Below are 26,104 nucleotides of genomic sequence, written 5' to 3' on the forward strand. Positions count from 1 at the left end.
TTTTCGTAATAAAACACAGATGTGCTATGGCATAGGCTCGTATTCTGTTCCTATTAAAAATTCAAGTATTTCTCTTTGCGACCATTGACTCGTAAAAATTTTTGCGAAATATTCATCACATTGAGCAAAACAAAAAAACACAATATATTCCCCCTATTCCCCCGCCATCGCTCACCTACTAGCAACCTTTCTACCATAGGCACATCACCTTCTAGTGCCGATTGTTTCGATTTGTTTGAGTTCTCAAAAGATTTTCTCGTCTTTGGAAAATCAGTTCTCGCAAAACATTCAAACAACAAATGTTGTTTCACCAAATTCACCAATATTCGGAAAAAATTATTTTGTTTAAAATTTAAAATTATGAAAATATTTATGTGAGCGGTTTTCGGTTGTCTTCTTTTTTTCAAAGAAAAAAAAAACAGAAATTTCACCGAAAACCTTATGCGAATGATATGTATGTGGTTTTAAATGTGCCGGATGCTTGTGAATAAAAATACATGCTGTGTGAAACCATAAACAAACTTTGATGTTTTCAATTATTCATGTTCATGTTAAGTGATTAAGAAAGAAAGAAATTTGAAATTGTTTTGAAAAAAAAAAAAAAACACACACACACAAAATCCCATTACTGTCGAGGACCTTCATCATGTCTTCATCTACCGCCCTACAAGTATGGCTACTAATTTTATTGGCCACAAACTCTTTCTTTCAAGTGGTCAATGCATCAGTCTTTGGCATTGGTTCACGTCAAATTGGTGATCAATTGCTATTGAAAGATGTTGTGAAAACACCATCCATCACTCTGACCGAGGAAACAGTCATTACCTTCAATTATGCCATACCCCAACCCATTACGTACGTTGAAATGCTGTCTGATGAGGTGAGTTTCATTTGTCATTTGAGGGCCTATACTAGGAGTACCAATGTTCCGCAATTTAAACTGGGGAGTATATCATAGATAATCTCTTAATGGATTTATTGTGGTTATCAATTACCAAATTGATTTTAATACACTGTAATGTTCTACATTAGATTAATACAATGTAATAATGATTTAAGGCCGGTATATTTCGCGATTAATTTTTTAATTAAATATTGACAAAATCTATATGAAAAACATATGGTTGAAACTTATGTACTCTCCACCATGGATTGCGTAGAAAACTGTACAAAAGACTACACACAAAAAAATTTCACGAAAATTTTTCCAATTAAAATTTTAATTGAGTTTTAAAAAATATTCAATTAAAAATTTAATTGATTCAACTAATTTTTTAATTGAAACAAAAATCAATCACAAAAATAATAGTATCAATTAATTTTCTAATTGGATCAATTAACTTTTTAATTGACCTTCAATTAATTTTTTAATTGATACTATCATTTCTGTGATTGAAGACATTTCAATTAAAAATTAATTGGATCAATTAATTTCGTGATTGAATCAGAAAAATTTTTTTTATGTGTAGGGTTCTGGTGACTAGTGCTGCCATTATTTTCCTGGATCTTGTCCCAAAATTGATACGCGTTCTCCCCAAATTTCCCCGACTTTAATTAAAGTATCTCATATACATACATTTAAATATACATATATTTAAATATCACGCGATCTGGACAGAATTTGATAGACTTCTACAAAATCTATAGACTCAAAATTTAAGCCGGCTAATGTACTAGGGTGGAACACAATGTTAGTAAAAAAAAATATGGGAAACATTTAAATCTGAAGCAATTTTAAGGAAACTTCGCAAAAATTTATTTATGATTTATCGCTCAATATATATGTAATAGAAGTTTAGAAAAATTAGAGTCATTTTTAAAGCTCTTCGACTAAGCAGTGGCGATTTTACAAGGGAAATGTTGGTATTTTGACCATTTTTGTCGAAATCAGAAAAACATATATATGGGAGCTATATCTAAATCTGAACCGATTTTAACCAAATTTGGCACGCATAGCTACAATGCTAATTCTACTCCCTGTGCAAAATTTCAACTAAATCGGAGTTAAAAAATGGTATCTGTGGTCATATGAGTGTAAATCGGGCGAAAGCTATATATGGGAGATATATCTAAATCTGAACCGATTTCAACCAAATTTGGCACGCATAGCTGCAATACTAATTCTACTCCCTGTGCAAAATTTCAACTAAATCGGAGCAAAAAATTGGCCTCTGTGGTCGTATGAGTGTAAATCGGCCGAAAGCTATATATGGGAGCTATATCTAAATCTGAACCGATTTCAACCAAATTTGGTACGCATAGCTGCAATACTAATTCTACTCCCTGTGCAAAATTTCAACTAAATCGGAGCAAAAACTTGGCCTCTGTGGTCGTATGAGTGTAAATCGGCCGAAAGCTATATATGGGAGCTATATCTAAATCTGAACCGATTTCAACCAAATGTGACACGCATAGCTACAATGCTAATTCTACTCCCTGTGCAAAATTTCAACTAAATCGGAGCAAAAACTTGGCCTCTGTGGTCATATGAGTGTAAATCGGGCGAACGATATATATGGGAGCTATATCTAAATCTGAACCGATTTCAAGAAAATTTGGCACGCTAGACTACACTACTAATTGAACTCCTAGTGCAAAATTTCAACCAAATTGGGGCAATACTCAGGCTTCTAGGGCCGTATAAGTGCATATCGGGCGAAAGATATATATGGGAGCTATATCTAAATCTGAACCGATTTCTTCCAAAATCAATAGGGTTCTATTTTGACCCAAAACACATACTTGTTCCAAATTCGAAGTCGATTGGGCTTAAATTACTACCTAATCCCTTGGTTACAAAAATGTGTTCACGGACAGACGGACATGGCTATATCGACTCAGGAGCCCACCCTAAGCATTTTTGTCAAAGACACCATGTGTCTTTCTCGTCTCCTTCTGGGTGTTGCAAACATATGCACTAACTTACAATACCCTGTTCCACAGTGTGGCGCAGGGTATAATAAAGAAATAGGCTCCGCTGTAGAAAAAAAGTAATAATTTAAAAATTGAAAAAATGGTGTGTTGTTGACACTTGCAGTTAATAAATATTTTTCTACCCTTGATATGATGTCTGGCTATTACCAAACTGAACTCTATGAACTGTCGAAAGGTTACACAGCGTTCATCACACATAATGGACATTTCGAATTGAATAGGATGTCTTTTGGATGATGATGAAGATTATAGGGCCGGTAAGAGACAAATTCATCAGTTATGTCGATGAGGTAATCGTTGCATCCAATGTCATCAAGGAAGGTCCTCGAAGAGTTCCTGGGTATTTTCAGAATCCAGGTTAAACGCTTCGTCTATCAAATGTTTGGGCCATGGGATCGACGAAAATGGAATACGACCTGGCCGGATGAAGGCTATCGCTAGAGAGAAATTCCCGACTCAATCCAATGTAACCGATATTAGACGATTTTTGGGCCTAACTGGATATTTTCGTAATTTCGTCGTTAATTATGCCCACATCGCAGCACCTCTAACTAGGTTGAGGAGAAAGATACTCAATTTGAATGGTCGGATGGATGTGAAAAAGCTTTTAGATTTCTTATACGAGCAATCGCTTATGAACCAATTTTGTGTATATAACAGATTGGCTGATAAGTCCCCGGTCTAACAAAGAAAACACACATTTTTTTTGTCAAAATTCGTTTTTATACCCTAAACCACATAGTGGTCAGGGTATAATAAGTTTGATCGGCCAAAAAATGTGCCTACCAGAAATATTGATTTTAGACCCCATAAAATATATACCGATCGACTCAGAATCACCTCCTGAGTCGATCTAGCGCTTGGTGTCCGTCCGTCCGTCTGTCCATGTATTTGTTGTTCACAGGATTCCGGTCGCAATTATTAACCGATTTTGATGAAATTTGGTACAGGGAGTTTTTTGGGCACAAGGACGAACGCTATTGAATTTGGAAGAAATCGGATCAAATTTAGATATAGCTTCCATATATATGTATCGCCCGATTTCGACAAATGGGGTCACGTTGCGCGTTTTTTCGAACGGATCGTCACCAAATTTGGCAAAAGGTAATCTTTTCCATCGCCTTTCAAGTCCGCAAAATTTCATCCAAATCGGTTCAGATTTAGATATAGCTCTCATATATATGTATCGCCCGATTTTCCCAAATTTGGCCACAAAACCTTTATTTATCAACTGATCTTACTCAAAGTTGGCTAAATATAATCTTCTATAGCACTAACTATATGTGCAAAAAATCATCGAAATCGGTTCAGATTTAGCTGTAGCTCCCATATATATGTACCGCCCGATTTTTCTAAATTTGGCCATAAAACCCTTATTTATCAACCGATCTTACCCAAATTTGGCTAAATGTAGTCTTCTATAGCACTAACTATATGTGCAAAAAATCATAGAAATCGGTTCAGATTTAGATATAGCTCCCATATATATGTATAGCCCGATTTTCCCAAATTTGGCCATAGAACCCTTATTTATTAACCGATCTTACTAAAAGTTGGCTAGATCCAGTCCTCTATAGTACTAACTATATGTGCAAAATTTCATCGAAATCGGTTCAAATTTAGATATAGCTCCCATATAAAGGGTGATTCTTTTGAGGTTAGGATTTTCATGCATTAGTATTTGACAGATCACGTGGGATTTCAGACATGGTGTCAAAGAGAAAGATGCTCAGTATGCTTTGACATTTCATCATGAATAGACTTACTAACGAGCCACAACGTCGAATTTTCAGGGAATGGGCCCTAGAAAAGTTGGCAGAAAATCCGCTTTTTTATCGACAAATTTTGTTCAGCGATGAGGCTCATTTCTGGTTGAATGGCTACGTAAATAAGCAAAATTGCCGCATTTGGAGTGAAGAGCAACCAGAAGCCGTTCAAGAACTGCCCATGCATCCCGAAAAATGCACTGTTTGGTGTGGTTTGTACGCTGGTGGAATCATTGGACCGTATTTTTTCAAAGATGCTGTTGGACGCAACGTTACGGTGAATGGCAATCGCTATCGTTCGATGCTAACAAATTTTTGTTGCCAAAAATGGAAGAACTGAACTTGGTTGACATGTGGTTTCAACAAGATGGCGCTACATGCCACACAGCTCGCGATTCTATGGCCATTTTGAGGGAAAACTTCGGAGAACAATTCATCTCAAGAAATGGACCGGTAAGTTGGCCACCAAGATCATGCGATTTGACGCCTTTAGACTATTTTTTGTGGGGCTACGTCAAGTCTAAAGTCTACAGAAATAAGCCAGCAACTATTCCAGCTTTGGAAGACAACATTTCCGAAGAAATTCGGGCTATTCCGGCCGAAATGCTCGAAAAAGTTGCCCAAAATTGGACTTTCCGAATGGACCACCTAAGACGCAGCCGCGGTCAACATTTAAATGAAATTATCTTCAAAAAGTAAATGTCATGGACCAATCTAACGTTTCAAATGAAGAACCGATGAGATTTTGCAAATTTTAGGCGTTTTTTTTTAAAAAAAAGTTATCAAGCTCTTAACAAATCACCCTTTATATGCATCGCTCGATTTTCCCAAATTTGGCCATAATACTCTTATTTATTAACCAATGTTACTCAAATTTCAAATTTTGATGTACTAGCCGATCGTACTTATACGTACTTGTAGCTCTTACATAAGAATATTGCTCGATTTTTACAAATTTGTATTTATTACCCACACTAATTTAACGATTTTCTCTTTTTAATAATGGGCTCAATATTAGTGGCATACTAACCCCGTAGGCGCAATATCAACACAGCCAGTGTTGCTAGAAGTAGGGGAAATTCCCTATATGTAGGGTTTTTTTAATATCTAGCGTCTTGTAGGGACGTAGGGCCACAATGTAGGACATTTTCACTCAACACAATTTGTAATAATTTTTACATTTTGGTGGCTCTAGAGGATGAAATTAGAAGCCGGCACGGCTTGATCTTTAACAATGTATGGTAAACTTTATTCCTGTAGGAAATTTTATCAACATTTTATTTCTATAGAACATTTTGTCAAAATTGTACTTCTATAGAAATTTTTTTCAAAATATTATTTCTATAAAAATTTTTCTCAAAATTTTATTTCTGTGGAATTTTTTCTCAAAATTTTATTTCTATAGAATTTATTGTCAAAATTTTATTTCTATAGAAAAATTTCTCACAAAAATTTGTTTATAGAAACTTTTTCCAAAATTTTATTTTTATAGAGATTTAACAAAAAAGATTACTAATTTGGATAGATTTCTACCAAATGTGGCAACCGTGGTGGTAATAAAAATTTATATTCTAAGTTATATACGTTGCATATTCATGTTTTAAGATAATAAAGTACTTAGAACCATTTTTGGTTTGTTAAAATTTTTTAAATTTAACGAAAAATATAGTAGGGAAAATTGTTTGGGAATGTATGGGAAAGCAGGGAACTTTTTTTGTCCTTGTAGGGTAAACCGAACATTTTCCCTGGCAACATTGACTATGAGCTATAGTCAGATTGACACAAAGCACCCATAGACATGTAAACCTTAATTTTCTTAAATATGCAACTGCGGTTTATCTCCCAGACCTATATGTTACCCAAATGCTTATGAGTACTAATTCTGTAATGGTGGTTTAGGGTATGATATAGTCGGCCCCGCCCGACTTTCTACTTTACTTACTTGTTATTATTCAACATAGTTCCCTACAAGAGCGATACAACGATTATAACGACCTTCCAATTTTTTGTTACCATTTTGGTAGTACTCCTTCGGTTTTGCCTCAAAATAGGCCTCAGTTTCGGCGATCACCTCTTCATTGCAGCCAAATTTTTTCCCTGCGACCATCCTTTTGAGGTCTGAAACAAGAAAAAGTCGCTGGTGGCCAGATCTGGTGAATACGGTGGGTGGGGAAGCAATTCGAAGCTCAATTCATGAATTTTTGCCATCGTTCTCAATGACTTGTGGCACGGTGCGTTGTCTTGGTGGAACAAGACTTTTTTCTTCTTCATATGGGGCCGTTTTGCTGCGATTTCGACCTTCCAACGCTCCAATAACGCCATATAATAGTCACTGTTGATGGTTTTTCCCTTCTCAAGATAATCGATAAAAATTATTCCATGCGCATCCCAAAAAACAGAGGTCATTACTTTGCCAGCGGACTTTTGAGTCTTTCCACGCTTCGGAGACGGTTCACCGGTCGCTGTCCACTCAGCCAACTGTCGATTGGACTCAGGAGTGTAGTGATGGAGCCATGTTTCATCCATTGTCACACATCGACGGAAAAACTCGGGTGTATTACGAGTTAACAGCTGCAAACACCGCTCAGAATCATCAACACGTTGTTGTTTTTGGTCAAATGTGAGCTCGCGCGGCACCCATTTTGCACAGAGCTTCCGCATATCCAAATATTGATGAATGATATGACCAACACGTTCCTTTGATATCTTTAAGGCCTCTGCTATCTCGATCAACTTCATTTTATTCATTCAAAATCATTTTATGGATTTTTTGATGTTTTCGCCGGTAAGCACCTCTCCTCGGGCGTCCACTGCGTTCACCGTCCTCCGTGCTCATTTCACCACGCTTGAATTTTGCATACCAATCAATTATTGTTGATTTCCCTGGGGCAGAGTCCGGAAACTCATTATCAAGCCAAGTTTTTGCTTCCACCGTATTTTTTCCCTTCAGAAAACAGTCTTTTATCAAAACACGAAATTCCTTTTTTTCAGTTTTTTTCACAATAACAAAAGTTGCTTCAGGTTGGTACTATATAAAAATAATATGCATTTAATACTAGCGACGCCATCTATGTGTCAGACCGGGGACTTATCAGCCAACCTGTTACGAGATCAATAAAATTAGCAGCAATTTTGATCCAGGTGGAAGATGATGGTTCCAGAAAAAAAAATTTAGCCGAATCTGTAGTGAGGTCGAGAGTAGGTATCATGCGTATGAACTGGAGGTACTAGCAATGGTAGAGGTATGTGACAAATTCCGAATGTACCTATTGGGAAAACATTTTGTTGTTTATACTGATTTCGAGTATGACACCAATGGTTCCCCGGGTATGCCGCTGGCTACTAAAATTGCTCGAATATGATTTTACCACTTGCCATCGTGCTGGAAGGTTCATGACGCATGTTATGTACAGGATTATGCAATATTTTTGGTTTAAGCGGATGAGGAATTATGTCAAGGGTTACATGAAGTCGTGCATCGAATGTTGTTATAGCCGAGAGCCTAGAAAGAAAGAATTTCACCTGTATGGAATGGATATCCCGCGAGGGCCATTTGAAGTGATTCATATGGATCATTTGGGTCCATTGATCAAAAGTCCTGTTACATCCACGAAGACTAAATCAGTAATAGAGGCCCTGGATCATTTAACCTTGGTCTTCGTGTTGCCGAAACGCATTGTAACCGATCGAGGAACGGCGTTTACATCATTCATGTTTGGTAGGTATTGCTCGGAAAATGATATCCAAATCAAAGTTACAGTTAGAACACCTCGAGCAAATGGTTTGGCCGAGCGAGTTAACCAGACCATATTGTCCTATCTTCGAACTTCGCAAACCCTAAGGATTGGGACAACGTTTCAGCTTCGTAATATTATGGGCCGATGTGAATCAATTATTGTATGGTGGTTAAAGGGCACATGCCAACATCGCGTACCATATGTCAACCGGATCGGATGAAATTTGCCGAGATGCTCCGGAAGTCAAATCTGGTGGTCGGCTTATATTGCGGCTATACCTAAAAGTGGTCCAGTATGGCCCATTGGCAAAACCATTCGACCTACAGCAATTACAACTACTTGCCCTAAAAAAATAAAAATTTGTCGTGATGTCACAGATTTTATGTCGTTACAATACGAATGGTTAGCATGCCCGCCTTGCATACACAAGGTCGTGGGTTCGATTCCTGCTTCGATCGAACACCAAAAAGTTTTTCAGCGGTGGATTATCCCACCTCAGTAATGTTGGTGACATTTCTGAGGGTTTCAAAACTTCTCTAAATGGTTTCACTGCAATGTGGAACGCCGTTCGGACTCGGCTATAAAAAGGAGGTCCCTTGTCATTGAGCTTAACATGGAATCAGGCAGCACTCAGTGATAAGAGAGAAGTTCACTAATGTGGTATCACATAGTCTAAGTGAGCCTGATACATCGGGCTGCCACCTAACCTACAATACGAATGCGAATTTTGTTTAGCATAGAAGGCACATTTCTCTGTTATATAGAGTTTTTATCCTAGTCAAAAAGTCAGGAAACTTTTCAATGAAGTCGTTTTCTTAAGTGATTCGACTGGATATCTTTACATGAAAACAAAAGATTGTTAGACTAAGGTGAATTTGACTTTAATAATTCTGAAATTTTTTTCAAAATTAATTAACAGGACGAAATCTATTTTTAGAGACATTTATTTTAAAGAAACTTGTCCTTAATATTGTGTAAGTTGAATGTACTTCCATGTGAAATTCATTGATTAATTAATTTTTCATTGAAATTTCTTCAATCACAGAAATGATAGTATCAGTCACCAACGTCAATTACAAAATTTGTTGATACAATTGATTTTTTAGACATATTTTTTTTTAAATAAAAGATTGGTTGAATCAATTACATTTTTAATTGAAAATTCGTTTAAACTGTTTATTGGAAATATTTTATTATTTTTTTTTCTATGTAATAAAATTTAGGTTCCATTTACCTTAATACGAACGATTGTATTAGGATACTATCTTTTTCAGTCTAGTTTGGTTGGTTTAGTGTGTCATATAGCCGGCTCCACTCTTCTTTTGTTTTTTTTTTTTTTGTTGTGGTTTTAAATTAAATAACATTTGAATAATGCTCCATTTCAGGATATCTATGTTTCCATCGATTTTAGTTATCAAAATGATCTCGTCAATGGCACCATACGTAAAAAAGTACCAGGAGAAGTTACAATTGAACCCATTCAAAATCATGAACCATTCGATGTACTCATCGAGATCTATGGTTATGTAGATATTCCACCCAATATGGATATGGAGAATATTCTCAATAAAGGACACAAGTCAACGGGCATTCTTAAGCCACGTCAGCCAAGTGTACAAAAACCAAAAGAGACATTGAGTTTAATGCGAGAAGATGTTGTAGCACTGGAAGAATTCGATGATATGGAAAGTGAGTTTATACATCATCATGATCGAGTTACGGTCGCTGCTATTGCGGATAACGAAGATGGTGATGATGGAGATGATGAGCATGTGTTTTCGATTAATATGAATAAAATAATTCAATTGGGAGAACGTCAGCCGGGTAAAGTTTATTAAAACAATTTTAATTGATTTATTGAATGACATAATTTTTTTTTCGATTTCTATAGGAGATCATTTATTATATCAAGCTGATCAGACATCACCGGAAGGAACAGAATCGCCCACAGATCACACAGTAGTGTTCTATTATATAGACAACAATTTGATAACATTTGTGGAATTTACTATTGTTGATGTAAGTTTCTATTGAAATTTTCAAATTTCCTCACGAAGGAAATCCAAAAATTCGCATACAATCATGATTGAAAATAATACTCAAAATTTCACCCATTTGTACATACAGTGGAAAATTCAGTCATATCTTAGCTTACAACTTGTCCATTGTTACCCAGCAAAAAAAAGCAATGCAATGCGAAAATAAATTGTATAGAAATAAAATTTTGACAAAATTTTTGTATAGAATTAAAATTTTGACAAAATTTTTATTTAGAAATAAAATTTTGACAAAAGTTTCTATAAAAATTAAATTTTGACAAAATTTTCTTTAGAAATAAAATTTTGACAAAATTTTCTATAGAAATAAAATTTTGTTGTTTTTTGATTTCAGCTTGAAACCATGCATTTTCATAAAATTTTCTTAGAAATAAAATTTTGACAAAATTTTCCATAGAAATAAAATTTTGACAAAATTTTCTATAGAAATAAAATTTTGACAAAATTTCCTATACAAACAAAATTTTGGTAAAATTTTCTAAGAAATAAAATTTTGACAAAATTTTCTATAGATATAAAATTTTGATAAAATTTTCTATAGAACTAAAATTTTGACAACATTTTCTATAGAAATAGAAATTTAACAAAATCTTCTATAGGAATAAAATTTTGAAAAAAATTTGTATAGAAATAAAATTTTGTAAAAATTTCTATAGAAATAAAATTTTTACAAAATTTTCTATAGCAATAAAATTTTTACAAAATTTTCTATAGCAATAAAATTTTGACAAAATTTTCTATAGAGATAAAATGTTGACAAAATTTCCTATAGAAATAAAATTTTGACAAAATTTTCAATAGAAATAAAATTTTGACAAAATTTTCTATAGAGATAATGTTTTTAAAAAATTTTCTGTAGAGATAAAATGTTGACAAAATTTTCTATTGAAATTTAATTTTGACAAAATTTTCTATAGAAATAAAATTTTGGCAACATTTTCTATAGAAGTAAAAATTATGACAAAATTTTCTATAGAAATAAAATTTTGAAAAAATTTTCTACAGATATAAAATTTTGACAAAATTTTCTATAGAAATAAAATTTTGACAAAATTTTCTATAGAAATAAAATTTTTACAAAATTTTCTATAGCAATAAAATGTTGACAAAATTTTCTATAGAAATAAAATCTTTACCAAATTTTCTACAGAAATAAAATTTGGTCAAAATTTTCTATAGGGATAAAATGTTGACAAAATTTTCTATAGAAATAAAATTTTGACAAAATTTTCTATAGAAATAAAATTTTGACAAAATTTTCTATAGAAATAAAATTTTGACAAATTTTTTTATGGAAATAAATTTTTGAATAAATTTTCTACAGAAACAAAATGTTGGCAAAATTTTCTATAGAAATAAAATTTTGACAAAATTTTCTATAGAAATAAAATTTTGCCAAAAGTTTTATAAGAAATAAAATTTTGACAATATTTTCTACAGAAATAAAATGTTGACAAAATTTTCTATACACAATTTTTTTTTTCGGAAGGTTCGTGTGTAGTTCACTTTGGGTTGAATGAATTACACGAATTTATTGTGATAATTAGTTGATAGTTTGCTTCAAGTAGAGAATGCTGATGAGGAATGTGGTAATTCCAAAACAGCTGTACATCCAACCATCTTGCAGTCTATAGGGCTTTGCCCAAATAAATTTGACAAACATTCTTTTCCTCTGTTGGTTAAGCTACTCTTGTAGTTTAGTCAATGTATGGTTTTAAGCTGAAATAAAAAACAACAACAATGCTTAAAGAACAAAACCAACAATAACAAAACAAAACAAATGGAAAAAGAAGAGGAGGCACGCTCAAAATAAACCCAGCCATGTGAAAATAAAATTTTCTATAGAAATAAAATTTTTACAAAATTTTCTATAGAAATAACATTTTGACAAAATTTTCTATAGAAATAAAATTTTGCATAGAAATAAAATTTTGACAAAATTTAAATTTTGTCAAAATAAAGAAAAAAAATTGACATAATTTTCTATAAAAACAATTTTGACAAAATTTACAAAAAGATATGTTACCCAAAGAAAAATATTGGTTTTATATGGGCTATAAAAATTACAAATATTCTTGAAAATGATTTTTTATATTCTTATTTTTTTATATAAATAAAATTTTGACAAAATTTTCTCTAGCAATATAATTTTGACAAAATTTTCTATAGAAATAAAATTTTGACAAAATTTTCTATAGAAATAAAAATTTGACAAAATTTTCTATGGAAATAAAATTTTTTTTCGGGAGGTTCAAGTGTAGTTCACGTTGGGTTGAGTGAATTACCCGAATTTATTCTGATAATTGGTTGATAGTTTTGCTGCAAGTAGAGGATGCTGATGAGGAATGTGGTAATTCCGAAACAGCTGTACATCCAACCATCTTGCAGTCTATAGGGCTTTGCCCAAATAAATTTGACAAGCATACTTTTCCTCTGTTGGTTAAGCTACACTTGTAGTTTAGTCAATGCATGGCTTTAAGCTGAGATCAAAAAACAAAAAAACAACAATAACGATTGAAGAGAAGCCAACAATAACAAACAAAACGAATGAAGATAGAGGAAGCACGCTCAAAAACAAACCCAGCCAAATACATACAAATCGATGATTTGAGTTTGGCAAAGGAAAAGAGATATGCTGGCAAATTTGTTTAGGCAGTAGCCGACTATCAAACCCTTTTTCGGGAGGTTCAAGTGTAGTTCACGTTGGGTTGAGTGAATTACCCGAATTTATTCTGATAATTGGTTGATAGTTTTGCTGCAAGTAGAGGATGCTGATGAGGAATGTGGTAATTCCGAAACAGCTGTACATCCAACCATCTTGCAGTCTATAGGGCTTTGCCCAAATAAATTTCACAAGCATACTTTTCCTCTGTTGGTTATGCTACACTTGTAGTTTAGTCAATGTATGGTTTTAAGCTGAGATCAAAAACAACAATAATGATAGAAATAAAATTTTGAAGAATTTTCTATAGAAATAAAATGTTGACAAAATGTTTGTATAGAAATAAAATTTTGACAAAATTTTGTCTGTTGGTGTATTTTTGTGTGCAAATTACAGCTCGCAGTTTTAGTCCGATTGTCCTAAAATTTGGTATAGGGTCCTGTTTCGGCTCAAAGACGATCCCTATTGATTTTTGAAAACAATCGGTTCAGATTTGGTTATAGCTGCCATATATATTTTTCACCGATCTGGTCATAATTGGCGTGTGTATCAACTGATCTTCCTCAAATTCCGTACATCCGAATATTTTATGAGTCTCGAAAAACTTGCAAAATATCAGCCAAATCGGTTCAGATTTGGATATATCTCCCATATATAGCTTTCGCCCGATTTACACTCATTTGACCACAGAGGCCAATTTTTAACTCCGATTTAGTTGAAAGTTTGCACAGAGAGTAGAATTAGCATTGTAGCTATGCGTGCCGAATTTGGTTGACATCGGTTCAGATTTAGATATAGCTCCCATATATTTGTTTTTTTGATTTCGGCAAAAATGGTCAAAATACCAACATTTTCCTTGTTAAATCGCCACTGCTTAGTCGAAAAGTTGTAAAAATGACTGTAATTTGCCTAAACTTCTACTTTTCCTCTGTTGGTTATGCTACACTTGTAGTTTAGTCAATGTATGGTTTTAAGCTGAGATAAAAAACAACAATAATGATAGAAATAAAATTTTGAAGAATTTTCTATAGAAATAAAATGTTGACAAAATGTTTGTATAGAAATAAAATTTTGACAAAATTTTTGTATAGAAATAAAATTTTGACAAAATTGTTATATAGAAATAAAATTTTGACAAAAGTTTCTATAGAAATTAAATTTTGACAAAATTTTCTTTAGAAATAAAATTTTGACAAAATTTTCTATAGAAATAAAATTTTGACAAAATTTTTTATAGAAATAAAATTTTGACAATTTTTTTCTATAGAAATACAATTTTGTTGTTTTTTGATTTCAGCTTAAAACCATGTATTTTCATAAAATTTTCTTAGAAATAAAATTTTGACAAAATTTTCTATAGAAATAAAATGTTGACAAAATTTTTGTATAGAAATAAAATTTTGACAAAATGTTTGTATAGAAATAAAATTTTGACAAAATTTTTATATAGAAATAAAATTTTGACAAAAGTTTCTATAGAAATAAAATGTTGACAAAATTTTCGTTAGAAATAAAATGTTGACAAAATTTTCTATAGAAATAAAATGTTGACAAAATTTTTTATAGAAATAAAATTTCGACAAAATTTTCTATAGAAATAAAATTTTTACCAAATTTTCTACAGAAATAAAATCTTTATCAAATTTTTATAGAAATAAAATTTTGACAAAATTTTCTATAGAAATAAAATTTTGACAAAATTTTTATATAGAAATAAAATTTTGACAAAAGTTTCTATAGAAATAAAATTTGGACAAAATTTTCTATAGAAATAAAATATTGACAAAATATTGTATAGAAATAAAATTTTGACAAAATTTTCTATAGAAATAAAATTTTGACAAAATTTTTATATAGAAATAAAATTTTGACAAAAGTTTCTATAGAAATAAAATTTTGACAAAATTTTCTATAGAAATAAATGTTTGATAAAATTTTCTATAGAAATAAAAGTTTGACAAAAATGTCTATAGAAATAAAATTTTGACAGTTAGAAGGGCAGTGGGATCATGACTGGGGCAATAAAAGGTTTAATTGAAATTACTTCTATCACAAAAATGAAATAAAAAAATATACGTAATAAAAAAAAATTAATTGATTTCTTCCGGCACATTCAATTGACTGTCTCTAGCCATAGCAAGAGGTCCAGAGTTACAAAGAAGAACTTCTAGATCAGAAAGCAAATCAAAACTGAGCTTCCCAAAAGTAGTTTGGACTTCCAATTGGTGATCCGGAAGTAGTGTAAACTTGGATCATCTCCAATGAATTTTACATGGGCTTGTCATAGGACAGAAGTAATCAATTTTTGCATCCTTTGGCATTGCTTTAGAAGTTCATTTGGATGTAAAAATCGAAAAAAAAAACTAAAAAACAATTTTTTTCCAATTTAGCTTTTTGTTTTTATCAGTATTTTTACAAATCGAAAAACTTCTTCGCTATTAACGGGGCTTGAGCCTGAGTCAGTTGGTATTATAACAAAACGCTTTAACACACTTAGCCACAAATGCCATTGAACGATGCATCAAAACGTCTATTGAAATGTTTGTGATATGAACCCAATATGACACTACGGCACGACATTCTAACTACTTCCTGAGATGTTCTTTATTATTATCAAATATTCAAATCTCATAAAAAATCTTACTTTTATTTATTTTTTCTTTCAGCACTACATAGAACATCCCCTGACCCCTGATTATGAGCCACCAACCGTTGCATTTGAGAAAATATCACCACACACCCTTAAGGCAATTGTCACAGATCATCGCACAAAAAGCCTCTTTGTCCAAATGCAAATCTATGGCTATGAGCCAAATGACAAACCTGTTGCATTTCAATCCTATTTGACAAGTGGCCAACTAGCCGCTTCTTCCTCAGCGGCAGGCAATAATGACTTGGATGCCTTAAATGGGGATGTGGAACATGTCAGTATACAATTACCATTGACATCCAAGAGACGCACTACAGTACATTTCAATTCATTGTGTGAATCGGAGCAAACAGCAACAGTCAATACGTTTACCAACAATCATGCTTATGATTATGCTGGCTATGGCACGGATGGCACTGGACAATTGGTCATATGTAATTGGTTGTTGATCACCATGATGACAACGGTGACATTTGTGATAATTGTTGGTAGGCATATGAAGCTATAGTATTGAACATTTCAAACAAGGATAAGAATGCCCATAAAATATACTTTTAACCGGAAGTTTTGATGCATTATATCAATGCAGTTGTTTTTTTTTTGGTTTTTGTTATAAATCATGAATTATTTTTTTATAAATACTAATGTATGTAATACATTTCCTATGTATGTTTACTAATGTGTTGTAGATTTTTTAATGAATAATATAGAATGAAAGGGAAAATATTTGGTCTTCATATCAATTATCATGAAAATGCTGATTCACAAGTATACCATGTAAGTATAACAGACAAATGCTTAATAAAATAAGCCAGAGGTACACAGAAAAAAATATTTCCAATTAAAATTTTGATTGAAATTGAAAATGTAATGAATTAAAAATTAAGTGATACGAGGGCGGTTCGGAAACTACTTAGCCTATCAATGAAAGAGAATAGTTAGTTTTTCAAAAATATTTTTTTTTTTCAATATAATCTTCTGAAACTTCAATACACTTAGTCCAAGGCTTTTCTAGCAATTATTTATATCCCTTGATTAAAATAGTTTTCCTCAAGGTCTTCAAAATAGTGGTTTACAACTGTAATTGCATCTTCATTTGAGGTAAAAGGCTTGCCAGCAAGGAATTTTTTTTAGATTTGTGAACAAGTAAAAGTCACTGGGAGCTAAATCAGGAGGATAAGGTGGGTGGTCAAGCAACTCGTACTTTAATTCGTTGATTTTAGCCATTGTTAAAATACTCTTGTGCGCTGGTGCGTTGTCTTGATGAAAAATTATTTTTTTTTTTGTTGTAAGCCAGGACATTTTTCTCGATTTTTATACTAAGTTTGTGCATTTGTATGTAACGCCAAGAAGGAGTAATCATAGACCAACCTTTCAGTATACGGATCGGCTTAGAATTAAATTCTGAGTCGATTTGGCGATGTCCATCTGTCTGTCTGTCTGTCTGTCCGTCTGTCTGTCTGTTGGTGTATTTTTGTGTGCAAAGTACAGCTCGCAGTTTTAGTCCGATTGTCCTACAATTTGGTATAGGGTCCTGTTTCGGCTCAAAGACGATCCCTATTGATTTTTGAAAACAATCGGTTCAGATTTGGTTATAGCTGCCATATATATATTTTTCACCGATCTGGTCATAATTGGCGTGTGTATCAACTGATCTTCCTCAAATTCCGTACATTCGAATATTTTATGAGTCTCGAAAAACTTGCAAAATATCAGCCAAATCGGTTCAGATTTGGATATATCTCCCATATATAGCTTTCGCCCGATTTACACTCATATGACCACAGAGGCCAATTTTTAACTCCGATTTAGTTGAAAGTTTGCACAGAGAGTAGAATTAGCATTGTAGCTATGCGTGCCGAATTTGGTTGACATCGGTTCAGATTTAGATATAACTCCCATATATTTGTTTTTCTGATTTCGACAAAAATGGTCAAAATACCAACATTTTCCTTGTTAAATCGCCACTGCTTAGTCGAAAAGTTGTAAAAATGACTGTAATTTGCCTAAACTTCTAATACTTATATATCGAGCGACAAGGCCGTATTCAGGGGGGGGGGGTGAGGGGGATCAAACCCCCCCGAAATGAATGAATTTTTTTATATAAATAAATATATATTTTTAGCTGCATAGAAAAATCTTATCGAAGATGGTGAAGAAAAGCTGGAGGTTTTATTTTGAAAAACGCTTACCTATAAAACTTGCACAAATCATAGAATACTAGTTGAAAAGCCCGTCAAACGACGGTCGAAAAAAAAACAAATTGTTTTTGTTCTCTCACCACAAATTTCATTTTTGGAAAATGTCTTTCTGCTTTTTATTTGTGTTTGTTGTTCTTTTTGTGAACATGACTCGCTTTGTTTGGCCATAGCAACAACAACGAAACAGCCAAACACACATGTGTAAATGAAATGGCGCAAAACCTGCGAAAAGAACCTGCCTAATTCAGCGATGGAAGCACTTGGAGAGTGCAATAAAGAGATATTTCAAAACGTGCATATTCTTTTAAAAATTTTGGTCATTTTGCCAGTTACTCAGGGATGGAAAATACAATTTTTAAGAAAGTACAAAAAAGGTATTTTTTGAGCGGAAAGGTACTTTTTACTAAATTTCAACAAAAATTTCACTGGAAAATTATTGTCAAGAGACTAAATTTTAAAGAAAATAAAATTTTGACAAAATTTTCTATATAAATAAAATTTTGCAAAAATTTTCTATAGAAATAAAATTTTGCAAAAAAAATCTGTAGAAAAAAAATGTTGCAAAATTTTTTCTATAGAAATAAAATTTTGCAAAAATTTCCTATAGAAATAAAATTTGTACAAAATTTTCAATTGAAATAAATTTTTGACAAAATTTTCTATAAAAATAAAATTTTGCAAAAATTCTATATAGAAATAAAATTTTGACAACATTTTCTACTGAAATAAAAAATCGATAATATAGAATCACATTCTTTTTTCGACTAAAACATTCTTGAAGTTCAATAAAATCCGGTTTTTGACTATGTCTTTTACAAAATCGAGATTTTCTTCCCACATGAACATGTTTGTTTTGCCATATTTGTAAAAGACTATTAGCAAATAAGGTTGATAAAGACTTTCTCAAAATATTAAAATATTTTGTCAAAGCTATTGTACCATAAATCTGATATCGATTCAAAAATGGGGTACTACGGTACTGACCGGGGTGAAAAAAAAAATTGAAAAAAGTACTATAGTACTGCATTTTCCATCCCTGCAGTTACTACGTACTCATCCGAACTTTCATTTTCAACAATGAAGAAATTAAAGACATATCTTAGAAATTCGACTAGCGAGAGTAGACTCAATGGATTGGCATTAATGTCGGTTCATCGCCGAATAAATGTGCCGACTGAAGAAGTAATTGATTTATTTGCTGCCCAAAAAGCCCGTCGGCTCAATTTAATATTATAAAATAATACCCTGTTCCACAGTGTGGAGCAGGGTATAAATATTGTATACATACCTATGCATAAATAAAATTTTCTACACATAAGATTATATGAATATTTTTTTTTTAAGTTGAACCCCCCCGAATTAAAATCCTGGCTACGTCGAGCGATAAATCATAAATAAACTTTTGCGAAGTTTCCTTAAAATTGCTTCAGATTTAAATGTTTCCCATATTTATACCCTTCACCACTACTGTGGTACAGGGTATAATAAGTTTGTGCATTTGTATGTAACGCCAAGAAGGAAAAGTCTGAGACTCATCGTTTAGTATACCGATCGTCTTAGAATTAAATTCTGAGTCGATTTAGCGATGTCCGTCTGTCTGTCTGTCTGTCTGTCTGTCCGTCTGTCTGTCTGTTGATGTATTTTTGTGTGCAAAGTACAGCTCGCAGTTTTAGTCCGATTGTTCTAAAATTTGGTATAGGGTCCTGTTTCGGCTCAAAGACGATCCCTATTGATTTTGGAACAAAATCGGTTCAGATTTAGATATAGCTGCCATATATATTTTTCACCGATCTGGTCATAATTGGCGTGTATATCAACCGATCTTCCTCAAATTCCGTACATCCGAATATTTTGTGAGTCTCGAAAAACTTGCAAAATATCAGCCAAATCGGTTCAGATTTAGATATAGCTCCCATATATAGCTTTCGCCCGATTTACACTCATTTGCCCACAGAGGCCAATTTTTTGCCCCGATTTAGTTGAAATTTTGCACAGGGAGTAGAATTAGCATTGTAGCTATGCGTGTCAAATTTGGTTGAAATCGGTTCAGATTTAGATATAGCTCCCATATATAGCTTTCGCCCGATTTACACTCAAATGACCACAGAGGCCAATTTTTTGCTCCGATTTAGTTGAAATTTTGCACAGGGAGTATAATTAGCATTGTAGCTATGTCTGCCAAATTTGGTTGAAATCGGTTCAGATTTAGATATAGCTCCCATATATATTTTTTTCTGATTTCGACAAAAATGGTCAAAATATCAACATTTTCCTGGTTAAATCGCCACTGCTTAGTCGAAAAGTTGTAAAAATGACTCTAATTTTCCTAAACTTCTAATACATATATATCGAGCGATAATTCATAAATAAACTTTTGCGAAGTTTCCTTAAAATTGCTTCAGATTTAAATGTTTCCCATATTTTTATACCCACCACCATAGAATGGTGACGGGGGTATAATAAGTTTGTCATTCCGTTTGTAACACATCGAAATATCGATTTCCGACTATATAAAGTATATATATTCTTGATCAGGGAGAAATTCTAAGACGATATAACGATGTCCGTCTGTCCGTCTGTCTGTCTGTCTGTCTGTCTGTCTGTCTGTCTGTATGTTGTAATCACGCTACAGTCTTCAATAATGAAGCAATCGTGCTGAAATTTTGCACAAACTCGTCTTTTGTCTGCAGGCAGGTCAAGTTCGAAGATGGGCTATATCGGTCCAGGTTTTGATATAGTCCCCATATAAACCGACCTCCCGATTTGGGGTCTTGGGCTTACAGAAATCGTAGTTTTTATCCAATTTGCCTGAAATTCGAAATCTAGAGGTATTTTATGACCATAAAGCGGTATGCCAAAAATGGTGAGTATCGGTCCATGTTTTGGTATAGCCCCCATATAGACCGATCTCCCGATTTTACTTCTTGGGCTTATAGAAACCGCAGTTTTTATTCAATTTACCTGAAATTGGAAATCTAGAGGTATTGTAGGACCACAAATACGTGTGCCAAAAATTGTGAGTATCGTTCCATATTATGGTATAGCCCCCATATAGACCGATCTCCCGATTTTACTTCTTGGGCTTATAGAAACCGTAGTTTTTATCCAATTTGTCTGAAATTGGAAATCTAGAGGTATTTTAGGACCACAAATACGTGTGCCAAAAATTGTGAGTATCGGTCCATATTATGGTATAGCCCCCATATAGACCGATCTCCCGATTTTACTTCTTGGGCTTATAGAAACCGTAGTTTTTATCCAATTTGTCTGAAATTGGAAATCTAGAGGTATTTTAGGACCATAAAGAGGTGTGCCGAAAATGGTGAGAAACGGTCCATATTTTGGTATAGCCCCCATATAGACCGATTTCCCGTTTTTACTTCTTGGGCTTCTAGAATCCGAAGTTTTTATCCTATTTGCCCGAAATTGGAAATCTAGATGTATTTTCGGGTCATAGAGAGGTGTGCCGAAAACGGTGAGTATCGGTCCATATTTTAGTATAGCCCCCATAAGAACGATCTCCCGATTTAATTCCTTGGGTTTCAAGAAACCGTAGTTTTTATCTGATTTGCCTGAAATTGTAAATATTCTGGTATTTTAGGCTCACAAAAACGTGTATCGGATTAAGTTTTTATCGGTCCATTTGGTAATGCCTCCATATAGACCGACTTCACTTCTTGAGGGTGTAGAAGCCCAACTAATCATGATTTCCAAATTTTACTTCTCGGCTGAAAATCTACATATTTAAGATTTCAAATCAAGACGTTATTTTATAATTTTCTTGCACACTTACAAGAGATGTTAATGATTCCTCTAAACCTCAAACAAAAAGGGTTCTTATAAATCCACAATCTGATATAGTCCTCATAGATGAAATCTTTAAATTTATCTTCGGGATGTGTCCTCAAGTCCTCAAGCCCTCCTGCAATTTCAAAGGAAACCCCAATATTTGGTTCATGGTGGTGGGTATTTAAGATTCGGCCCGGCCGAACTTAGTGCTGTATATACTTGTTTTTACTAAAATTGTGTTCCACCCTAGTGCATTAGCCAACTTAAATTTAGAGTCTATAGATTTTGTAAAAGTCTATCAAATTCTGTCCAGATCGAGTGATATTTAATTGTATGTATTTGGGACAAACCTTTATATATAGCACCCAACACATTTGACGGATGTGATATGGTATCGAAAATTTAGATCTACAAAGTGGTGCAGGGTATAATATAGTCGGCCCCGCCCGACTTTAGACTTTCCTTACTTGTTTACATTTAATTGATCCAAAAGGTTGCAATAGTACTCTGAATGTATTATTTTACCCTTTTGCAGATAGTCAATCAATAAAATACCTTTGAAGTGCCAAAAACCCGTAGCCATAACCTTACCAGCCGAATGAATTGTTTTTGCCTTCTTTGGGGCACTTCCTCCAGCTTCAGTCCATTGTTTGGATTGTTCTTTTGTCTCTGGAGTATAGTGGTGGATCCATGTCTAATCAACAGTTCTGAAACGACGCTTAAAATCCATTTTATTTCGCTTAAAACGATCCAAACAAGCTTGAGAAACGTTCATTCTTATGCGTTTTTGATCGACTGTTAACAAATGCGGCACCCATCTTGCAGAAAGCTTTTAATACCCTCCACCATAGGATGTGGGGTATATTAACTTTGTCATTCCGTTTGTAACACATCGAAATATTGATCTAAGACCCCATAAAGTATATATATTCTGGGTCGTGGTGAAATTCTGAGTCGATCTGAGCATGTCCGTCCGTCCGTCTGTTGAAATCACGCTAACTTCCGAACGAAACAAGCTATCGACTTGAAACTTGGCACAAGTAGTTGTTATTGATGTAGGTCGGATGGTATTGCAAATGGGCCATATCGGTCCACTTTTACGTATAGCCTCAATATAAACGGAACCCCGATTTGGCTTGCAGAGCCTCTAAGAGAAACAAATTTCATCCGATCCGGCTTAAATTTGGTACATGATGTTAGTATATGGTCTCTAATGACCATGCAAAAATTGGTCCATATCGGTCCATAATTATATATAGCCCCCATATAAACCGATCACCAGATTTGACCTCTTGGAAGACCAAAATTCATCTGATTCAGCTGAAATTTGGTACGTGATGTTAATATATGGCCTCAAACACCCATGCAAAAATTGGTCGATATCGGTCCTTAATTATATATAGCGATTCCCAGATTTGACCTCCGGAGCCCCTTGGAAGAGCAAAATTCATCCGATTCGGTTGAAATTTGGTACGTGATGTTAGTATATGGTATCCAACAACCATGCAAGAATTGGTTCTTATCAGTCCATAATTATATATAGCTCCCATATAAACCGATCGCCAGATTTGACCTCCGGTGCCTTTTGGAGATGCAAAATTCATCCGATCTGGTTGAAATTTGGTACGTGGTAGTAAAGGTAAGGTAAGGTTAGGTGGCAGCCCGATGTATCAGGCACACTTAGACTATTCAGTCCATTGTGATACCACATTATACTACGTGGTAGTAGTATATGGTATTTAAAAACCATGCCAAAAGTGGTCCATATCAGTCCATAATCATATATAGCCCCCATATAAACCAATCCCGAGATTTGGTTTTGTAGCCTCTTGGAGGAGCAAATTTCATCCGAGTCAGTTGAAATTTGGTACATTGTGCTAGTATATGGCCGTTAACAACCATGCCTAACTAGATCCATATCGGTCTATAGATAAATCGATCTCCAATCACACAAACATTGGTCCATATCAAGTTCATAATTCTATATAACCCCCATATAGGCGACCCCCATATTTCAATTCTGGCTCTCTACGTACCGTGCAAAAGTCCATGTCGATTCGTAATTATTTGTAGACTTACCTACACGCTCACAAAAAATCGCTTCTGTAACATATACTCCCAAACATATTTTGCTTCAAGCATATACATTTTTGGGTATTGCCCAAACATTTATATGTTTGATCTCTTCCAATATATAATATGTTTGAAAGCATATTGGTATAAACAATATATGTTTGGGTAGTCTAAGTTCCAAACATTTTGTATTTTTGCATCCAAATTCAATAATGTTGTCTTCCAAAAAACAATATGTTATTATGTGACCATATAATATGTTTGGAAGCATTTTGCACCCAAAAATATTGTATGCTTAAAAAAAATTCTCCAAAACAATATTGTGCTCAAAATTTTATTTATTTATTTATATATTTACAATCATAATGAATTATGAAAATAAACAGGTAATATAGGTGCTAACAACATAGGTTTTCGACCTGAATGCTCAAAATTTTGTTTCTGCCCAATTGTATATTCCCCGACATCTTTCTCACTTCCACGAGATTTTTTAGTTCTTAGCACCTTTTTCTGTAGTACAAACATTGTAGAAGAAATTATTCAATTTTATGATTTTTTTTATTTTAATTTTACCTTTTGCCGGACGGGGACTCGAACAGAGGACCACACAGTTTGTAAGGATGAAAGAAGTAGCTGATCAATTGCCCAAGGAAAAATAAAATGTTAATTTTGTAATAACAAGCAACAACCACCAACTTAATTCAATATCGCTCCCTGTTAAATAGCGCTCCAAGCTACTAAACACATATATGTTAATAGGCTATTTCTAAATTAATATATGTTTGCATTCAAGCATATTATATTTACAAACATTTTATGTCCCAAACATAATATGTTCTAACATATTAACATATATGTCCCAAACATGTTATGCTAGTTTATGGACATTATATGCTTGCACTCAAAAATATTGTGTTTAAAAATTTGTGTTCCAAACATATAATGTTTATAGCCAAACATATGAAAAACAGTCTTTTTCAACCGTGTATACATAACTTTTTTGTCTAAGATATACCACGTATGGACTAACTCACAATTTAGAAAATTTAAGAAGTTTTAAGATACAACAACCCAAGTAATACGATCGTGGATGACAGTCTTTCGTAAAAGTTTCTACGCAATCCATGGTGGAGGGTACATAAGATTCGGCCTGACCGAACTTACGGCCGTATATACTTGTTTTCTAGCTATTTTTTTAGAATTTTTTAGTTTTTTTTTTGGGGGGGGCAAATCTACCGGTTTTTGGTGAACCAATTCTGGCAACGCTGTGTTGGTGTAAAAAAAGATATTCACTTAATTGTTTAGTAACCCAAAAAAAAAAATAAAATGGAAACACCTTCCCCATCATTCCATTTGCTAAATGTGATTGAAATCACATTAAAATTATACACAAGGACATTTGAAGACAATTTCCAATTAAAATGTTTTTGTACTTACCTCCGGTATGTCATCGGGAACTTTTCCCATCCAGGATAATGATAAAATTGTGCAATCGCATTTTGTATTGGTATTGCGTTCGAAATGAAGATGCATTATTTTTTACTACTTCCGACAAGGACGCAACAGTATGCTATTGTTGTTGTTGTTGTACGAAATGTAAAATTTCTCCCTATCACTTTTGTATTTGTCTCTCTAGGCGGTGGGAGTGTGTAGGTGACTTTTTCACTCTCTTGTTTGTGTGTGTTTGTGGGGGCGCTTGTGTGAGAGACTTAATTTGATTGTTTGTCTTCCGGTTCCGGTTGGGTTGGCTAGGTTCGTTCGTTCGTTCGAGGTTCTCTTAGTTGCTATTACTGTTAGTTTGTTGGTGTTGTTGTTGTCGTTACTATGTGAGGATGTGTTAAAATTGCAATATTCCTACTAAATATTTGTTGCTACTAAACTAACTACACTTTGCAATTATTTCCGTTTGCTGTAAATAACGAACATTGTCGTCATCACTAACATCATCAACAGCACTATTAGGTTGTATATTGTCATCACGCCATCATCATCACCATCATCATCATTATTATCGTTATCATTATTGTAAGTCCAGAGGATGTTTAATAGCTTACAGCACTAACATTTATTTCTGAAATAGACAAAAAATATATGGAAACCTCTTTAATCAAAGAAAATTATCATGAAATATACAAGTATGGTGATCTTCTATATGAAAAAAGTATAGTTTAGAAGATAAGATTTATAAACAACAATCTCCCCCAGGCTTCCATTATACACGAAAAAAAATAATTC

The 26,104-nt window shown here is 33.4% G+C and overlaps 2 protein-coding genes across 2 annotated transcripts in view; one reads left to right on the top strand and one right to left on the bottom strand.

Moving 5' to 3' along the window:
* Tusp (WD40 superfamily protein Tusp) overlaps positions 1 to 26,104 on the bottom strand; it is a 121,433-nt gene that overhangs the window by 54,120 nt on the left and 41,209 nt on the right. The window contains exon 2 of the mRNA XM_075289724.1: positions 25,307 to 25,940. Within this exon, the coding sequence (XP_075145839.1) occupies positions 25,307 to 25,402 (96 nt within the window). The 5' untranslated portion in view covers positions 25,403 to 25,940. The remainder of the gene's footprint in view (positions 1 to 25,306; positions 25,941 to 26,104) is intronic.
* On the top strand, positions 275 to 16,530 carry LOC142220546 (uncharacterized). The gene is made up of 4 exons (XM_075289736.1): positions 275 to 880; positions 9,823 to 10,261; positions 10,329 to 10,456; positions 15,823 to 16,530. The coding sequence occupies exons 1-4, from the start codon at positions 647 to 649 to the stop codon at positions 16,312 to 16,314; spliced, it is 1,293 nt and encodes a 430-aa protein (XP_075145851.1). The 5' UTR covers positions 275 to 646; the 3' UTR covers positions 16,315 to 16,530.

Source organism: Haematobia irritans, chromosome 1 (assembly GCF_050003625.1).
Source record: "Haematobia irritans isolate KBUSLIRL chromosome 1, ASM5000362v1, whole genome shotgun sequence".
NCBI lineage: Eukaryota > Metazoa > Arthropoda > Insecta > Diptera > Muscidae > Haematobia > Haematobia irritans.